Source organism: Oryzias latipes, chromosome 5, assembly GCF_002234675.1.
Source record: "Oryzias latipes chromosome 5, ASM223467v1".
NCBI classification, from domain to species: Eukaryota; Metazoa; Chordata; class Actinopteri; order Beloniformes; family Adrianichthyidae; genus Oryzias; species Oryzias latipes.
The window spans coordinates 18,951,912-18,970,925 of NC_019863.2; the positions used below are offsets into that span (position 1 = coordinate 18,951,912).

The 19,014-nt window shown below is 38.1% G+C and overlaps 1 protein-coding gene across 8 annotated transcripts in view; it reads right to left on the reverse strand.

The window, feature by feature from the left end:
• Positions 1-19,014, reverse strand: part of LOC101158188 (receptor-type tyrosine-protein phosphatase T) — a 313,387-nt gene that overhangs the window by 87,074 nt on the left and 207,299 nt on the right. For all 8 annotated transcript variants that reach the window (XM_020703319.2, XM_020703318.2, XM_020703317.2 and 5 more), the window contains 2 exons: positions 8,880-9,034; positions 810-890 (listed from right to left, as the gene is read on the reverse strand). In XM_020703319.2, coding sequence (XP_020558978.1) covers positions 810-890; positions 8,880-9,034 — 236 coding nt within the window. The remainder of the gene's footprint in view (positions 1-809; positions 891-8,879; positions 9,035-19,014) is intronic.

Sequence of the window (19,014 nt, forward strand, 5' to 3'; positions counted from 1 at the left end):
TGGGAATTGCTGGAAACTTACAGAAACGTACACATTTTACAAACACTGAGGTTTTTTTCAAAGGAATTGAACTGAAGCAGGGGGCTCTTATGAAAGCAGGAAATTATGTCATCCTTTAGCTCGAAGGACACAATGAACAATCCAAAAAATAAGAGAATAAGTGGTTCCTAATTGTTTTTTGTTTTTAGTTTGTGCATTTCTAATAAAGAAATATTGCAATAAATTTTTCATAAATGGCTTTCAATACATAAAACAAAGAGCCTAAGATCTCTTTTTGTCTCTCAATTGCTGAAAATCTTTTTAATTTGAAGGCTAAGGATAGTCTCGTCTGAGAAACAAAAGTCTAATAATTTGCATTAATTAATAGTAAAACCGGAATGTGAGTGCACGACAAAAACCAAAAAAAAAAAAAAGCCTAAAAAAGCATCGATTTGCACACTGTTCAAAATTCATGCATTGAGTTGTGAGACCCTGGAATGCATGAATTGAGAACATATGTGAACATTTCAAAACTCTTTGGAGACTTCCTCTCACACGTCATTTGCAATGTGTCACAACTGCTGCTGCAGCTCAGGAAAATGCAGCCACTTCTGCACAGTTCTTGGGTTACGCATGAAAAAATTCAAAACACGTCATTTTACTTTTTTTTTTTTTTTTTGAATGACAGCTCTTATAAGCTCTACTCCTCGTTAAAGATAAAATAACCTCTCTCATACAGCTGTCACTTTAATGTTAACAAAAAAAAAAAAAGAAGCTCCTACAGTGCTAAGGGTCCTGCAAACATCTTTAAAGATCACATGAGTGTGTACCTGAGTAGTAGGAATTCAGCAGGGATTTGCTCTGCAGTGTCTTGCTTCCCTGCACAGAGAAGGAGCAGGGGGAGGGAGAGACTGCCGAGGAGGTGAACACAAATGGATGCACAGAGAGAAAATGGCAAGAAAGTATGGGATAACACATGAAAAGGAGAAAGGGAAGTGAATTGGGATTAAGAAATGGAGGCCACCAATGAGGCCAGAGGAAGGTGATGCATCAGTGAGGTGAGGAAAAGAAGACAAGAGGGTTATGTTAGTGACCTTGCTTAGAAAACAGCGGTCGTCACAGGACGCAATTTGCATGGAAAACATACACCAAGGTGGATCAATATTCAACAGCATGTGCGACAATCCAATAACACTAATGGATCCATCAATGCAACCAACATTGAATTTTGAAACATTAAAGCGGTTATAGCCCAATGAACATGCACTTAAATCTGGCATGTTCCCATTGTGGGTCAATAGATTTAACTGGTTTAACTGCTTGTGTAAAGAGTGAAGGTGAAAGAGAATAAAGTGATGTGAGAAACAAAGAGTGGGGGAAAAAAATGTAGAGCAGAATCCAATTTATGTTTTTCAGGGTGATGTGACACCAATTTGGAAACGAGCAGCTGCAACCTCACTTCAATGTCTGCTGATAATTTTCAGTACTGGTCATTTATAGTTGAAACAATATACAGTACATGTGGACCTTTAGCAGTAAAAGCAAGAAGCACAGAAGTTTCTTTACAGTGAGTTTTTGTAGTGGGTCTGTGTCCCCCGCCCCCAATTCCAAAGACACGTCTTCCCATTTTTTCCCAGAAGGAACGACGAGGTAGTGTCTCCAAGAAGCTTTCCTACACCCAAAGCTGCCAGAATGAGACTTTCGCTCACAAGATGAGTGCTGGCATATGTGTTTGTACTTCTGACATCGCGTAAAGGTCAAGTGACAAAAGCCTCCAAGAAGCCATCATAATGATGACAAAAGAGGTGACTCCCTGCCACCGTCCAATTGGTTGATGTTTGCTGAGCCGCTTCAGGGCTCCTTGTTAACATTCAGCATGTTTCTCAGATTCTCCTTTTTCCCTCATTAGAGAAGCTGGAAGATGATCCAGGCTCTCTCAGCTCTCAACATGGCAAAAAAAAAGGACTAGAAAACTTCCTTACTGGTCAGTCTTCTGGAGAGCCTTTTTTTTTAGTCAAGTCAACTTTATTTTTAAAGCGCTTTTAAAACAGCAGAGCCTGACCAAAGTGCTTAACAGCGCAGGATAAAAACAAAACAACAATCTAAAACAAACAGCATAAAAGTTTCCAGATTTAGTAGAAATAACTGAATCTTTTTGTTTATGTTTTTTTTCATTACTTTTAAACACATTCATGAGTTGCTTTTCTTTCCAATTCAGTCTTTCTTGAGATTCGTGATTGTTTTCAGACTCCTTCAAAAAGTTTAAAAGGAACTACCGGTACAACTCCTCCAGTTTAAAACCTAAAGACCCACTCCATTTATTTTTTGATCTATTGCAAAAAAAAAAAAAAAAAATTCCCTGAAGTCTTTTAACTATGATCATGCAGTTTTGAGCCCAAATCAAAAAACCTGTGTTGATTTCTAGGACATAGTTTCTGCAGTGCAGCAGTGGTTCTGAGTTGTGGTGGGGATCTTTGGTGTGGAGTAAGCCCACCCCCACACCTCATGATCCGTCTGTTTCTGTGCCATCCTTCTAATTTACACACTCCCATAACCCAACCCAAAAATAATGAGCAATATTGGAGCCAGATCCCAGCACAGACGAGGAAAATGCAGATGTAGATGGATCAAGTCATCTACAAGTGGAAGCATCAGAATGGAGCAGAGCAGGGAGTTTGTTGCCCGTCATGTAGAGTATTTTCTACATGACAAATACGATCTTTACATATTTTCAAATACATTTGTTTTCATCAGCTCTTTATTACCAACAATTTGAAGAACGAAATACTCAGAAATGCAATTTAAGCTTAATATTCTTTATATATGCTCTCCATAATGAAAACAAAAGACTATAAGAACATGTTAAATAAAATAAAAATTGAAAAAAAACTTTTTATCAGAGTGGGTCTTTAAATCAACCAAAGAAGTGTCAATCTGGATTATTTTTCAGGGCCAGTTTATTAAAGAGCAATGCAAAAGCTTCAAGAAGCCAAATGAGTCGTACTAGTTGATTGTTGATCTTTTTTATTTTTCTCAGAAACATACTGTGTTTAAAATGTGAGCAATGCCAGTACTGTTCTAATGAAGTTACCAATTTGAGGAATCAAACTCAAATGTGTTTTCTGTTGGAGTCTGGTTATGAAATAAAGTGAATTTAGAGTTGAAAACAATCGCCTCTTTTTAAAAAATAAAAAAGGTATTATATTTGTTTTTGTAAGTGTTTGCTTGTTTGTGTGTCAAGTAACTAACTTAGAAACTTCCTCTTCCGAGTGGATTCTCTTATCACCTTGAGAGCATGTGCGTGTTCACAAATGTGAGCCATCAAGAGGTTCCTCTTTTTTTAACTACAACTGATGACTTCCATGTGCCTGCTCCCACACTTTACCGTACATGGGCACAAAGATTTCAGAGAAACAATAAATAAATAATATGCAGCACAGACACACACATAACACACACAATAAGATGAAACCTCGAAGGAATGCTGGGAGACTGACTATGACATATTACATGCTAGCTAAGCCAGTTCAATAACCCACCCTAGATATCACAGCAAGCTGGACACATTTATTCATGAAAACTGCAGTTGCTGCAGCTCAGTGTTGTGGTGCATGTGATCATGCTCCCTCAAAAGGTGTCATTTATTTGACAAGCCACATAATAATTTTAGGGATATTTTGGATACTCATCAATCACTTCTTTTTCATTTAGATTAGTGATCACCAAATTTAAAACATCATTGTTTCTTCTTTTCTTCTTCTTTTGTTCTCTCTATGAGTTCCATCCAACTGCTCTGATCTCCCTATTCACAGAGCACTGTGGTCAGAAAAGGGGTTCATTGACCAAATTTACTCTAGGATGAACTGTTTATATAGTTGTTCACTCTATGTAAACCAAAATGATGTGGTCTTTTTTTTATTTTTTCCATTAAAAACAATAAAATCTTGGATAACAAGTGAGATGGATCAACTGCAGATTTCTCTGCTGATATATTACAAGAAAAGAAAAAAAACTATGCAAACTTTTTAAACACAAGTCTCAACAGATGGGAGTTTAGCAGTGGATCCATATCACCTGGGCGCAACTTTGAAAACTGATAAAGCCTGAAGCCAACCTTAAAAATCCATGTTGTAGTTTTTACTGACTAAAAGGCTAATAAAACTCTAGTAGAAAAACAGTTAAAAAAGCACAGTTAACAAGACCATGTTGATGGAAATGAGCTAGTTGGCAAGTTGCTATGGTTTTGTCTCCAGTTGATGCACTTAAACCAGTGCTTCTCAAATAGGGAGGCGCAGTAGAAGCGGTTTTAGGCACAGGTAATACGGGCAATTGCTATTGCAATTTAGCGGGGGGGCGGTGACAGCGGCTCAGTGCTTGGAAATAAATCTGCGCCACTGTTGGTTTCCTATTATCTGTTCTATCGCAGAGTTTGTAACAGCCTGAAACTATGAACTGCCGTCCCTGCAGCTGCTCCTGTTTCCCGCGTGTGTGAGAACGAAAGGGGAGGGGTAGTGGGCTCAGGCTGCGTGGTGGAACGTGCACGTGGAGCGCTACTTATTGCGCAACACCAGGATCATCGCATGCCTTTAGATTATTCAGCTCATACTAATGATGTCATTCTTTATTAACTATTGAAGACACTGTTATGAAGTGCCTTTATTTTCCATAAATGTAGTCTTTGTCTCCCTGTCGTTTAGTTGGTGTTAGTATTTGACATAAAGACAGCAGGAAATGCAGGAAAACAGCTTCATTTTATGAGATCATAAATAAACAATCCATCATTTAGAAAATAAAATCAGCACAATGTTTTTTTACCTATTTCTTCAGACTAAAAACATTAAATATATTGATGCTGCTGTGTCAATGTTTCAGACCAATTTACATTTGAAATTATTTATTGATTGAATTTTTTTTCTCAGCATCAAATGGTTCAGTTGGTCATAATGTTTGTAGTTTAAATGAGGAATGACAGATTTTTTTATTTCAGGCACTTTCAGCTTATTTTATGTTTTAGACTATTGTCTAAAACAGAAAATAAGCTTAAAAAACAGGTTTTCTGTGTGGCAAAATAAAGTTAATTTTTGTAGAAAGTGGATTTATATTGCTTTTTCTTTTGTTAATGTTAAAAGAAACAATTTTAGTTATATTTACACAATTTTTATAGATACTAACCTAATACATTGTCAACGCGGAGAGTTTGTGTGCGGGGGTGTTAGGAGGGGCGCAAAACATTTTCTTTTTCCTAGGGGGGGCCTTGTAAAAAATAATTGAGAAGCACTCACTTAAACAATCTGCAACAAGTGTACAACCTCTAAAATAAAGATTTATAGAAAAGCTGAGACACGGTAGTCAGAAAACTGCAACTTAGCACCACGTAAGGGCAACAATTTGTCTCAGCTTCTGTTAAAAAGCTCAGTTTTATCCTTTCAACTCTTTATTGTTTTTTTTTATTTTTTTATTTTAGCTGTGACCATCACAAGTTGAGTTTGTGGGGATGTATTAATCTAGAGTTTGAATTTAAATAGTTAGGAAAAGGAGAATACTGGTCATTCAGTCAACATGGTTGGGTCAGCATGAGTTCTTTTTTGCTTTTCTTTCAAGTCCTACTTCCTTTGTTGCTATTTTTTCCCCTTTGGATGGCTAGTAATTTCTAGTTTCTTTGTTCAGGGAACAGCATCCACTTGTGACATCCATCTAGCAAAGCTGTGTACCTGTACATGTTTCCTTGGAGTTCTTTGTTGTCGTTGTGCACAAGGGCAGATTTTCAGTTTATGGGTTGTGTCATGGGGCTGGAACATGGGAGTGATTGCTTTTAAAATGTTGTCATTCTTAATGTTCTTTGATGTTTTTAATGTAGCACCATTTTATAGAGGACAACACAATATAATTAGATAAAGCTTCGTGCCATTTTGACTCCTTGACAACAGCATTTTACCACGGTGTACAATTATTGGGGAATTTAAACTTTTTTTAATAATAATTTTGAACTCTTAGTTTTTAATCTTCTAGCCTGTGGAAAAAAAAAAAAGTTTTTTTTACATTCTTTACAATAAGACTGAATGAAACTGGAAGTGGTGCAACAAATGGTGAAAAACAGGGCAAAGATACATAAAGTAAAACGATGCCTGTTACAAATCCAATCCTTAAAACTTTGTTGTTTCTCTTTATGTTCTATTTAATTCTTGCACGGATCATTACTGGTATATTTTAGTTATGTACCATGTTTGGTACTGAAGATCTGGGTGCAAAAACACCACCTGTCATTTATCATGCACTTACATTGATTTCTCCCCAGGCTGGAGTGCATGTCTTTATTTCCTTTATGCACTGGACTGCAGTGAGAGTTTTTTTTTGTTTTTTTTTTTTTCTGAATGAAACGAATTATTGCTGACTGAAGCACACATTGTTGGGAACTCTAAAACTTTTTTTTTTTTAAAGAGACATGACAGTTTCAGGTAGTAAAGATTATCTTTGAGGCACTCTTTAATCCACATTTTGTTTGCCAAACTGTTTCTAATACTATAGCTGAGTTTCGCTGCTGCAGATTAAATACATTTAATCTTTTTCCCTGTTTTTCCCATCTCTCCTCTCTGTCCCCCCATTCTTCTTCTACCCCAAACAAAACATATCTTCCCCTCTTCTGTGATAAAATCTCTGGTCTTAAGTGTACTGACTCTGTATGCTAATGCTTGCTCAAAAGAGGCTCAACTTTAATACTGAGAGGAGCGTACCTGCATGCCAAGGGGAATCTGCATTGACAGCAGCGTCCTGCAAAGGCGGCTGATGACTCGGTGAGAATGCAATAACACAAAAAGGTTATTCGCCCTGCGAGGGTCCATTCGCTCAAATATTATCGGGTCTCCTGCCTTGTGTCAGCGTTTTCTGTGTGTCATTAAGACTGAGCATGGATCGGTGACTTTGAGTGTGAGGTATGGTGTGTCTCCACATGTGCAACCACACACTTCTAAATCTAAAGTAAAACAAAAAAAAGGCAACCATTTATAAAAACTCTTCCACAGATTACTTTTCCAGTTAATGTAGTTTATATTTCAGGTATTACAATAAAACCAAAGAAAATAGCATTTTTTTATGCACCAATAAGTCTTATTTTATGTTGATAATCTGGACTTATAAAGACAGTCATTTGTGCAAAATAAAAATGTTGGGAAATGCTATTGACCTAAGGCAATGCTTCTCAATTATTTTTTGCCAGGCCCCCCCTACGAAAAAGAAAATTTTTCGAAACATTAAAACAGCAGCACCAATATATTTAACGTTTTTAGTCTGAAGAAACGGGTAAAAAACATTGTGCTGATTTTCTTTCTAAATAATCGATTATTTATGATCTCAAAAAGTGCAGTTGTTTTCCTGCATTACCTGTTGTCTTTAGGTCAAATACTGACACCAACTAAACGACAGAGAGACAAAGAATACATTGATAGAAAATAAAGTTGTCTTAAAAATGTCTACAATAATTAATAAAGAATGACAAATATTAGCATGAGCTGAGGAATTTAAAGGCAACGCCAGATGATCCTGGTGTTGCGCAATTCAGGCAGCACTTGCAGCGCTCCGCGTTCCCCGTTCCACCTGCAGCCTGAGCCCACTACCCCTCCCCTTTCGTTCTCACTCACGCAGCCGCGTGTGACAGGAGACAGGAGCAGCTGCAGGGACGGCAGTTCATAGTTTCAGGCTGTTACAAACTCTGTGATAGAACAGATAATAGGAAACCAATAGAGGCACAGATTTTTTTCCAAGCACTGAGCCGCTGTCACCACCGCCCCCCGTTAAATTTGCGCCGGACAATTGCCCATATTACCTGTGCCTAAAACCGCTTCTACTGCGCCCCACTATTTGAGAAGCACTGACCTAAGGAAGGGTGAAGAATTGTAACAAATAAATACATGGATGCTAAAAATTGTAATACGCTCAAAATGGTAAAAGTCATATGAAAGGAGGAAACCAAAAAAAAAAAACTTTGCACCTTCACACAGCATTACACACATGTACTGAATGCAGACTCTGAGCTGAGCAGGCCTGTCAAAGGGAGGAAGGGTACATTAAGAAAGCTGCACAAAAGTTGAGGAGAATTTATACTTTTTCAATGATAAAGCAACTAAATGCAAAAGATCTAAAAGAGTAAATAAAACTACCATAGCAATTTTTGACAAAGCTTTATGGTGCAAATGCGTGCGAGAAACACAGAAAGCTTATTTTACAAAAGACATGGACAGTTACACGAAGAGTACAGGCAATTATGTCCAGCATTAACTTGAACCGGAGCTTTCAGCAGCCAAGCATTCCCAAAAGGCCACTGTGACATTTTCAAGAGGAAAATGGCCCCCTGAGAGGTCTTGTCTAATTATGCCGGACACACAAAAAGAGATGGAAATGTAGCCCACAGATACAGGCAGGCTAACTTCCATAATATTATGGTTGGAGTGAGTGGAAATGCTCACAGCATCCATACTTCTATGTGCCTGAATCACCACAACAGAAAAACTATGGGGGGTGAGAAAGAAAGAAAGAATGAGAGCAGAGTTGAAATGATTACAGCAGCACCATATAAGATGGAAGTTAGTGAAGCAGCTCAGCGATCCGCTGATGTCGATGACCGATGGGGAGTGTTTTTATCAAATGAGAAGTCCACTACTAGAACAATCCATGTGACAGAATGACTAATGGCACAGAATGAAATGGAATGTGTGCATTTCCAAGTAGCTATGGGGAAAAAATGAACTCCATAATGTCAGAGTAAAAGCTGCACAGAAAAAGTTGCTAATTTAAATAGCTGTTTTTTGTAACTGTACAGTTGTCCTCCACAGCTGTGCAGTACATTTTGAATAGGCTTTTTATTCAGTACTGCAAAATGAACTTTTAAGGTGGGAAATTTGACTTACTGAAGCCGTTGAGGTCCTGGTTGGAGGTGGAGAAGGGGTCATCTTTGTGCAGGGTGCTGACTTTGGTGGTGCTCTTATCAGCTGTGGTGACAGGTCCCATCTCCCTTTGCTGAGTGGAGCTGCTGGCCGTCTCTTTCTGTTTTTTTGCCAACTTCCTTAAGTGGACAAACATGCACACTTAAGTTATACATGTAATTCTACACCTACTCACATGAATTAAAAGTAATGCATACGCATACGCAAGCACATAGCCAAGAAAACAAACAAAGGGGGTGGGTGTTTGATAAGAAAAAAATATTTAAAAGCAGGGATTTAAACTCTGAAAGCCTAAAAAAGGAGATGCATCACCATGAACCGTATTTCTTCAATTGTTATATCAAAAGTTTTGGACTGACAGTTGTTTCTTTGAATTATAAGCAATTCAACTTTGTTATTTTTTTGTTATTTGTTATTAGACATAGTATCTTTGTAATTTGTAATTAATCAATGAAAAAAAAATGCAAAAACTGTTGTTTTCCTGTTTTACCCAATAAAACAACAAGAAAATCCTCCGCAAACATTGTTTTTTTTTCAATGATCAATTTTCCCCACATACACACTCACCCATCCATCAGCAATACATGTTATGTATAGCTTGTAACTATGTGAGTTGCATGGATATTATGAAAACAAAATGTTTTCTTCAAAAAGAAGTTTAAAAGTTGTCTACTGGTCACATGGCACCTAATGATAATGAAAATCTTATATTTAAAGTGTCCATGACCTATTTTCTTCTTCTTTTTTTTTTTTTTTTTTTTAGCCCCAATGGCTTATAGTACATTTTGCAACAATGACAATGTCTGAGTCATTCCTGCATTTAGAGTAAATGTTTATTTACATATTTTTTATGGACCTATCTTTAAGTTTTAGCGACAAGTCTCCAGGAAAAGCTAAATGTGTTAGTGTTGTGGTTTTTCACATTTGCCCATTGTGTTAGAGGAATCTGAACAAACCAATTGACCTCTTGTGTGTTAGGGTCAGTTAGCTGAGCATAAATAAGGAAAAACATGTCAAACTAAATACAAAATGGCCTTTTATCTTTATTCTGAGAGCTCAGTACATTAAAAAAGAAACATCAATGACGGTGCTGATGGATTGCTTTGAGCTTAGATCATTTTCTTATTCTACTTCAGTGCATTTCAACAGGATAACATACTCAAGGTGACTCACAGTCTTAGTAATATTTCTGACCATTAAATTATTTATCCTAAATGCTTGAATTTTTTTTTTCCCTTCTCAAGAGCAATTAGCAGAAAAGAAAGGACAGAAGGGACACGCTCAGAGCTCCTGGAACACACTGCAGCTGTAATCTGTATGAGTAAAATGTAGCTGTAGATGTGGATGAGAAGTCCCTAGAGTGTTTTGTGTCCTTTGATTTTTGGCTCCTTTCACTCACTGTGCACGTCAGCGTTCCCATCTGTTTCCCATTTAATGACGTTCGCTTAGAGTTTTACCTGAACATTCAGTTTTAGGTCCAATGAGAGACCAGATGGCAGAAATGACAGTAAGCTGTTTTAATCCTGACACCGTCCAGATCTTTCCAGGATTTGTAGCTGTATCCCAGAATCAGAAATGTCCTGTGAGCCTGATCAATTCCGGATGCAAGAATGAATGCACGTTTGCCCATTTGAATGTCATCAAAGCACCATCCAGTCAAGCACATCTTCAGTGGAATCTCTTGTCTCTTCTAGGCTTTGAGTCATCTTTGGGATGCAATTCATGTTTGTGTTTATACAAGCTCGTAAGGGGCTGTCATGGCTTGTTTTATGTTAAAGCATGTGATCTAAGCAAGCTAAAAACATGAGGTTTAAGTTTGTACAACATAACTGGGCCTCTGGTTAAAGCTTTGATCTTATCTTATCAATCAGTTCTATGAGGAAAGGTTTGGTGGTCTTTGACAAATGGTTATTGGAATGAAAAAATAGCTGTTTGGTATCTTTTACATTTTGTTGCAAGTGCTTACAAGCATGGATTTAAAAACTCTTTAAATATTTGTCAAAATGTACACAAACCTTTGACTGGTGGTGTAGTTTTTCTGTTTTAAATAGACTTCATCTTTGTCTTACTAACTGTCTAAGGTGTGTTTTATAGTTAAGGTTAGGGTTCTCTTACCATACTTTATTCGTTAAAAAACTAAACTAAAATAAAATAAAATAATAGAAGCAACACTCGCAATTCCAGCGGATTTTGTTATGGAAAAAAAGTGCTTTTGCGCTGCTACATCTATGCAACACTTTACATTAATGCATTGCATATTGGTGCAATGTCCATGTGACAAGTCTCTTTTTTTGCATCAGAATCAGGTGTTTCACATTGATCATGTAAAAAGTCAAGGAGTTATGATTGGTTGTTTTAGGTTATGACTGGACTGCTATGAAGGTATTGCAGGCGACACCGCTGGTGTTATGCAGCTCCAAACAAGTTCATTTTGTAGGGAATGCAGGGGTTGACATAGCCCAGAAATTTGCACTGGCCCACAGGGCCAGTGGTTTTTTAAAGTTACTGGCCCGACACCGCGCACAGCGAGACCCGCCGCTCCGAGGTGCTTGCAACTTTAGGGGGGTCCGGGGACATGCCCCCCCGGAAAATTTTAATATGGTGCAATTTGGTGAATTCTAGTGACATCTAGCACTTATTTATACACTTTTCAATGACTAAAAATAGAGCATATCAAACTTAAATCTGCTCTAGTCTGTTTCAGATGTTTTGAAGAGAGTGCTGCAGTGTAGTAGTTAACACTAGTTAAGAAGTTTTCATGCTGCTTCTAATCACTGCTATTTCACATTTGTTCCTAATCAATAGTTAAGAAGTTTTATTGACTTTTTTTCCCCTGACTGCCTTAAGGTTCTGCTTTTTGTTACTGTTGCAAAGTTACATTTACTTTTTAGTTACTTTTGTTACCTAATTAAATTAAATAATTGAAAAATTAAATACAATTAAATTACTGAGATCATTCAGCTAACTAGAAATATTTACTGCTTACAGTGTTGTAAAGAAAAACAAAATTAAGTAGTTTGACCTTATACTCCATTTGAGTCTGAGATTCAGGTATTTTGAGTTGCCTTTGATTCTTTGACATTCAGCTTAAAGCTTAGTGCATACAGTTTCATCTTCAATGCATTCATTAAATATCTTGCTGTCCATAGTACTAATTCCACCCGTCACTCCATCTAACATATTCCTATCTATTCCTGCCATGTCTTCCACATCTCTGACATGCTTCAGTCTCTCTTCAGTGACGGTGTTGGATTATTGATCATCGCGGTGAAAAACCACCAGGGGGCGCGCTGATATGTGTGTCAGTTTAAATATATCTGCCTAAAATGTAATAATAACCCACTGGCTTGTTCCTTCGTTGTTGCTGTTTAACATTGTTTAGTATTGAATTGTTACATTCAATAAAGTTTGAAAAAAAAAATGAGTGAGCGCGTGCCGCGTGGTGCTCGGCAGTGACAGCCGCGCGCGCAGGCGGGAGAGGAGGAGAAGAGTGATAAAAGGTTTCCCATAGAAACCCTTGAAGTCTGAACACAGGACTAGCAGAAAAAGTGAATTATAAAGACGAGGTAAATCTACACGTTTTCGCAAAATATACTTTATTGTAAAAGGTGAAAAATGTATTAATTGTTAGATATTTTAGTGGCCCGAGCGGACAAGTAAAAAATAAAGTCTTGTGGTCCGTACTGCTCGAAAAACAGGACCGGGCCAGCGGACAAATGGCTATGTCGAGCCCTGGAATGAGAAAAGGTCAAGTTTGTCATCTAGGATAAAAAGGTAGAAATTAGAGCATATAAGTACATCTAAGAAGAAGAAGAATAAAACATGTTGGAATGACTGGGTGGCTTGAATCTAAATGACCATTCTAGATTACTACCTGGAGAGTTGGATTGCTGAGCATGCCTTCTTTTTCTTAGACATATCTTCCAATTCTCCTCAGTTAGCGTATCACATTGGTTCTGTTGTTAATAGTGCATACCTAAAATGTTTTATGTCACCTATAGGACCGCTGTGTTCTCAAAGATCTAATTTTATTGAGGTTGAGTGCTGTTAAACCAGAGTTCAGCAAATCAGCATACTCATTTTCTTCCATGTTTCTAAACAGCAATAAGTGGTTTCTTTATGATCCAAGCAGTTATACGTTTTAAAATTGTCTGACTGCAGCTCCCTGTGATTTTCACATTGTGCAGTGCTGCTGTGGTTTATTAGATGCTTTATCTTACTAACAAGGGAGATGGTCTCTGACTTGACTTTTTTCACAAATGTTTTTTTATGATGTCGTGAAACTCTTGATATAAAATATCAATTTTTTAATGGCACGCAGTAACTGAGTACATTAAATGCATTTTCTCAGACTAAGTGCCGAATTGCCTTTAGTTGGCTGTGAACTTGCAGATGTCAGCATGTGTGCATAAGGGGCTGCTAACATTATGCTTTGAGGCTGCTGTCTGTTGCCCATGTAAGTGGCCTAGAAGTGTTTAAAGTATGTGCTGAATGTCTATTTGAGAGATGCTGCTTCCTCAGCACCACAAAGTCTTTAAATTCAAAGCCAACTCAGGGAAATTTGAAGCCACCTCATCTAAAGCCAATTCTGTTGAGGATATTCTTTACAAGCGTTGTCTTTAAGCAGCTAATATGTTTACTTGACTTTTGCGCAAAAATGGAACAAGGCCTATATCACTTCTACTTGTGGGCACAGCCATCTTTAACTGGAAAACAGTATCTGTCTGAATTTACATGGCAATGATAGTCAAAATAAAACCTTAAAGCAAATGAAATTCTGAGAGATGCATTTGAAGACAAAAGTGACTTTTGTAGACAGATTTTCTTAGCACAGCCAATTGGTGTCAAAGGTTGTGCTTGCAAATGACAGGGCCCTTTTGGTTTTCTCAAGCCATGGCCTCTGGCTTAGTCTGGAAGCATCAGAGGAGCTGGAAGATGTAAGTGGAGAGAAGAATTTCAAGGCAAGTGAGAGACGGTGGATGGTGATTTGAAAATGTTTAAGTTGTTGCTTTTTTACCAGCTTTGTAATTCTCTCTGGTTTAATAACTGATACATTAAAATGTCAAGGATGAAGGTCTATCTTGACCTCAATTGTCCTAAAGCTGGATTTCTTTCATCTGTTGTTTCCTTCTGCTAGTCTCCAATCCAGAGGCATTACCATTCCACTGCCATCTGAGACATCAGTTATCTAAAGGAGCTTCTGGTGGTCATCTATGGTCTCTCGTGTCAAAGAATGAAGCCCTTTACCCAGTGACCTGCAGGTCTTCTGTGACCTGTTCCTGATCCACCACACTCATGGTTCCTTATATCATCACTGGTCTATTCCTTCGTATGGAAAAAAATCACTACCCTAAGTGTTGTAGATATGCTTTGGAGATGGTGAACTTCATTACCATGTCTGAGCAACCCCATGTGCCAAGCCCAAGGACTGTGAGTGAGAGGGAACTCCAGTTCGTTTCAAACTATTGGTTTAATTTCTACTTTCTACTAGTTATCACTTTTAGTCTGTCCATAGGGTTCCATCCACAGTCTAATGACCAATTTGAGAGACTAAACCACAGTTGGAGACCACCCTGGAGGGTTGAACACTTTGCCCTCATCTGGCATTAATCATTCCCCATTTGAAATTGTGTGCAATTTTCTTCCACCTATCTTTGCCTTAGGAGTGATTGATCCCTTGATCAATCACGCCTTGCAGGCTTCTGTTAGCAGACTCTATTGAGCCCGGCAGAAGACCTACTGCAGTCTTTTTTGGACCATGGAGGCCCATAGAAAGCATGCCATTGGCAAGGGGCGGGCTCTTCTACATTACAGGGTGGGCTAGGGAGTCTTGTGGTCCACAGCATAGCTGCCTGTTAGTGTGGATCTCGGCAAGCTGGCTCCTCAGTTTATTGGTCCATTTCCCATTTCTAAAGCTGCTAATCCACAGCCAGCAGTTCATCTCTGTCTGCCCAGGTGGTTCGTGGTACACCCCACTTCCCTGTTAAGCCTGTGTGGTCATTGAAGTTGAAACTCCTTAACTTCTTGAACTGACTGGGTATACTCACCTTATCTCCTCTTTCCTCACTCGGTGGAAGATTCAGCCTTATGGGCTTCTCTGCTCTCCCTGTATGTTCTCATCCTCACTATACAAGCTTTTAATTCAACTTTTTAGCTTAGGTCTTAATTTAACAGAATTCTTCATCCTCTGTTTCACTACAATGTGCTTGAACTGGTGAATCTAAATCAAGAAAACAGATCTAGAGACTTGTAAATTACTCAAATACCAATAAAAATCCCACCAATAACATTACAAAGCAAACGGTTGTGTTACTTCAAAATCATTTTGCAACTTTAGTCCATCATACTTTCTTATTCCAAAGTTTTCCAAATATATACAAAACCAATGAATATATTTTCTAAGGACGAATAGTTTGTTCACTAATATTACATTTTTAATTTAGCTTTTTTCCTTTTTAACTTTATTTCAAAATGTCCAAATATTTTGAAGTAAATATAAAACTAAATATATGATAGATAATATATTCAATCAAATATTCTCAAAGACACTTTAAACAGAAAACTTAATACATTTCTCAACAGATCTAATAATGAGTCATACAAAATGAAATTAAATGAAATGCCAAATATTTAAAGCTGAGTTTTGATGCTGAATTTAAAAGAATCTTTGTCAATGATTTTAAAGATTTCATTGGTTGGAAGCTCACACTGAAAAAAATAACACTTTTAGTTAAAACTAAAATGGGTTGAAACAAGCATGTGTGTACAAGTGTGTATTTTATCTTTCATCTTTGCGCATCACAAATATTCTTTGGGAAAAAGACAAAATTTGCTTTGCCTTGCACATTTTTATAGATGCCAGTGTTGTCTTTCTGCTTATGTGTGTATAAGTTTGCATTTGTATTGTGTGTCAATGCATGCATTCATGCCATTGCTTTGTGGACGTCTCAGGGTCAGGATGCAATAAGCAAAAGGTCAGTTGTGGAAGAAGCATCTTTCATCCTGATGAACCTGCTGGCTTGCAGAATACTGGCAATAATGTGTGCGTATAGCGTTTGTGCCTGTTCGAGAGATACAAAGGGATAAAATTCTTCAGAAGTGAAATTGAGACAGCAAAAAAACATTAGCTTGTGTGAAGGGGTTTTTGGGATACAGATGGGCTGTTTATGCCCTTGAGCACTTTAGCTGTTCAGGATTGACAGAAAAATAAAAATCTGTGAGAGATTAGGAGCCAGCAGCCAAGGAAAAATGTAAAAACTTGAAGACTAGAGGAAGTATTTAAAGGAATTCTATTAAAAACAATTCTGAAAAACAACAACTACTCAGACACAAGATGATGATAAAAATGGAGCAACATCAGAAAAGCAATGTCCAACAAGCTTTCTCCTAAAAATAATTTTCTTCTATCAACCTTGGATCCAACCTGACTCTACCCCACAGCAATTTACAGGCGGCGAAGCCTGAAAAGCTCCCGTGTGATTGGAGCTTACAGGAGCCTATTCCTGGGTATCTGACTGCACTTTGACAGAAAGTGGGCAGAAGATGAGAGGGAGGGGTGGGGTGGCAAAGGAAGACAAGTCAAATAGAAAAGATGAAGAGATGGGGGAAGACAGAAGAGCATTTAAATCAAGGGCAAAAAGGTGCAATTTGAGCGAAGGTAAGTAGATGGTGGCTGGAGAATGTGGCGGGAGGTAAAACAATGCAGTAAAGCAGCTATGTAATGTGAAAAATGTCTAAGTAAAAGCAACAGGCAGGTGCCCTAAACTTGTGAAACTAGAAAAGCCTTTTCCGAATCCTCCCCACTCTTTTTCCACACTTCCACCCACTACACATCCATCCCAATAATGGGCTTGTTTAAATGACAAATTCCTTGCATATTTTAAGTGGCAATGAGCATGACATAACCCTCCTTTAATGAATGTCATGGTGGCAGTTCATTAAGCACTCAGGTTACTCCGCCAGGCAAGAATCATGGACTACTTTGTGCCCCCGGCGGCGTTAATTGCGGGCTGTTTGATGTGTCGATAATGAGAGATGTGCGGCGGGGAAAGCTGGAAACCATCAGGGAAAGGCTGAGCTCCTTCCCCGATGGTTTTAACAAGAGACATTATTCCCCGGAGCCAAGAGGAGCGATGAAATGAGGCGAATCAAGATAGGGGAGACAGAAAGAAAAAAAAAATGTTTAATTGTTGCTTATTTGATGTATTAGACGTCACGAGTAACTGAACAGTTCATTTCCCAAATGCTAGCCCTTTATTAAGTTGCAGAAGATTTTTCACTAAGTATCCGTAAAATGAAAAAAACTCACTTATTTAATGTTTATTTGTAAGGGCTCTTGTGTGTTCTATAACCCGGTGCTGCACGCTATATGATTTATAATGTAATCAAGCTTTAATTTGCAATAACCCTCCCTTTTCCGGAAGCTGTGCTTTCTAACCAGAGGCAGGGCTAACTATTAGGTAAAACTAGGCAATTTCTAAGGGCCCCTAACTATAAAGGGCCCCCTATAATGCCTAATGAAAGCATATAAACTCTTTTTAACTCTTCATTTGATATTAGGACTATAAAAATCATACCATATAATAGCAGTATTATGCTGAAATCATCCCAGCATAGATCCATTATGGGCTACACTGGCGTCAGTGCAAATGATTTGTCGTCATAGTAAAGTTCACATTAACAAAATGACTATTGAAACAAAATTATTGCAATTTAGGGAAAAAAGGAGAAGAATGAAAAGCAGAAGGAAGACCAAAGAGATTTTTTTTTCTAATTATGCTCAGATGAGTACGGAGCCCGTGACCTGACATGGAAAAAAAAAAATATATCTTGTTACCACAAAATATTTTCTTCGTACGCAATAATAAAGTAGTGCGAAAGAAACAATATCTTGTTCTGACAAAATAATATTCCGTTGCCACGCATTAATTAATGTGTGCTAACGAAATATTTATTCACATCATGAGTCATTCATAAACACGGATGAGAGCAATATTTGGATTTACAGCAGATACCTTCACATTTCTGTCTGTGTGTCTCATTACATTGAATGGAAGATACAGAAGATGTTTAGAGATTAAATTTATTCATTTTAAAAAGCACAAAAGCATTGGTAATCATGTTTTCATGTCTGAGTTCACTGACATCCTGGTACCCTCTTCGTCCATCCTGCTGCAAAAGCCGTTTTCCAATGCCACTACCGTGTCTATGTTACCCACATTCGTTCAAGAGGTGAAAAATAAAAACAAGAATGATCGATTTATTATTGTCTCGATGAAAATAAGAAAAATATAAGATTTAGGATGCCCAAGCTTGATGCTTTGCCTACAGGACATAGCTCCTAGCTCCTCGCTACGCTGCAGAGCTCTTTTGCTTGTCATGCCGGCATTCGGGCAGCTGACTGGCCGGGCCAGAGCTCGTAGCACATAGCTCATAGCTCGAGCGAGCTATGTCCAGAGAATCGCTGCGGTATGGGGAAGTGGCAAGCTTGGGCATCCTAAATATTATGACATTTTTCTTATTTTCATCGAGACATTAATGGATAGATCATTCTTGTTTTTATTTTTCCCCTCTTGAACAAATGTGGGTCACAGAGACACAGAAGTAGTGGCGGAAAGCGGCTTTTGCGACAGGACGGAGACCCGACCGGGATGTGAATGAACGCAGACATAGAAACTTGATTACGTCTCCATTAAGTCTCCATCCACATTATGTGCAGAATAAATCTATCAATGCAGCCCTATGGTGATGCCATAAGGTTTTAGTATGGCCGAATATAAATTGCTTTGTTGGGGCATTTGAAGCTGTAGTGGTGTCCGGAAAAAAAACATTTTTTAAGGAGGAGCCATAGTGACTTAGGGCTGGCTGCCGCTGTGTTGCGTCATCTATGTGGCGTGGAGGTAAAATGCATTTCTTCATGTGGGTGTGATCTGAAGCACAGAAGTTTACATTTAAATGCAAGAATCGAGTTTTGTTTTTGCATGACTTCTTAAAGTTATAAAACCAATGTTATGTATTTTCCAAGTGTTGGCAGCTATGCGCTAACATAGCTCACCAGTGATTATTGATGACCTAATCAAGCGGTAGTAACGTCCATATC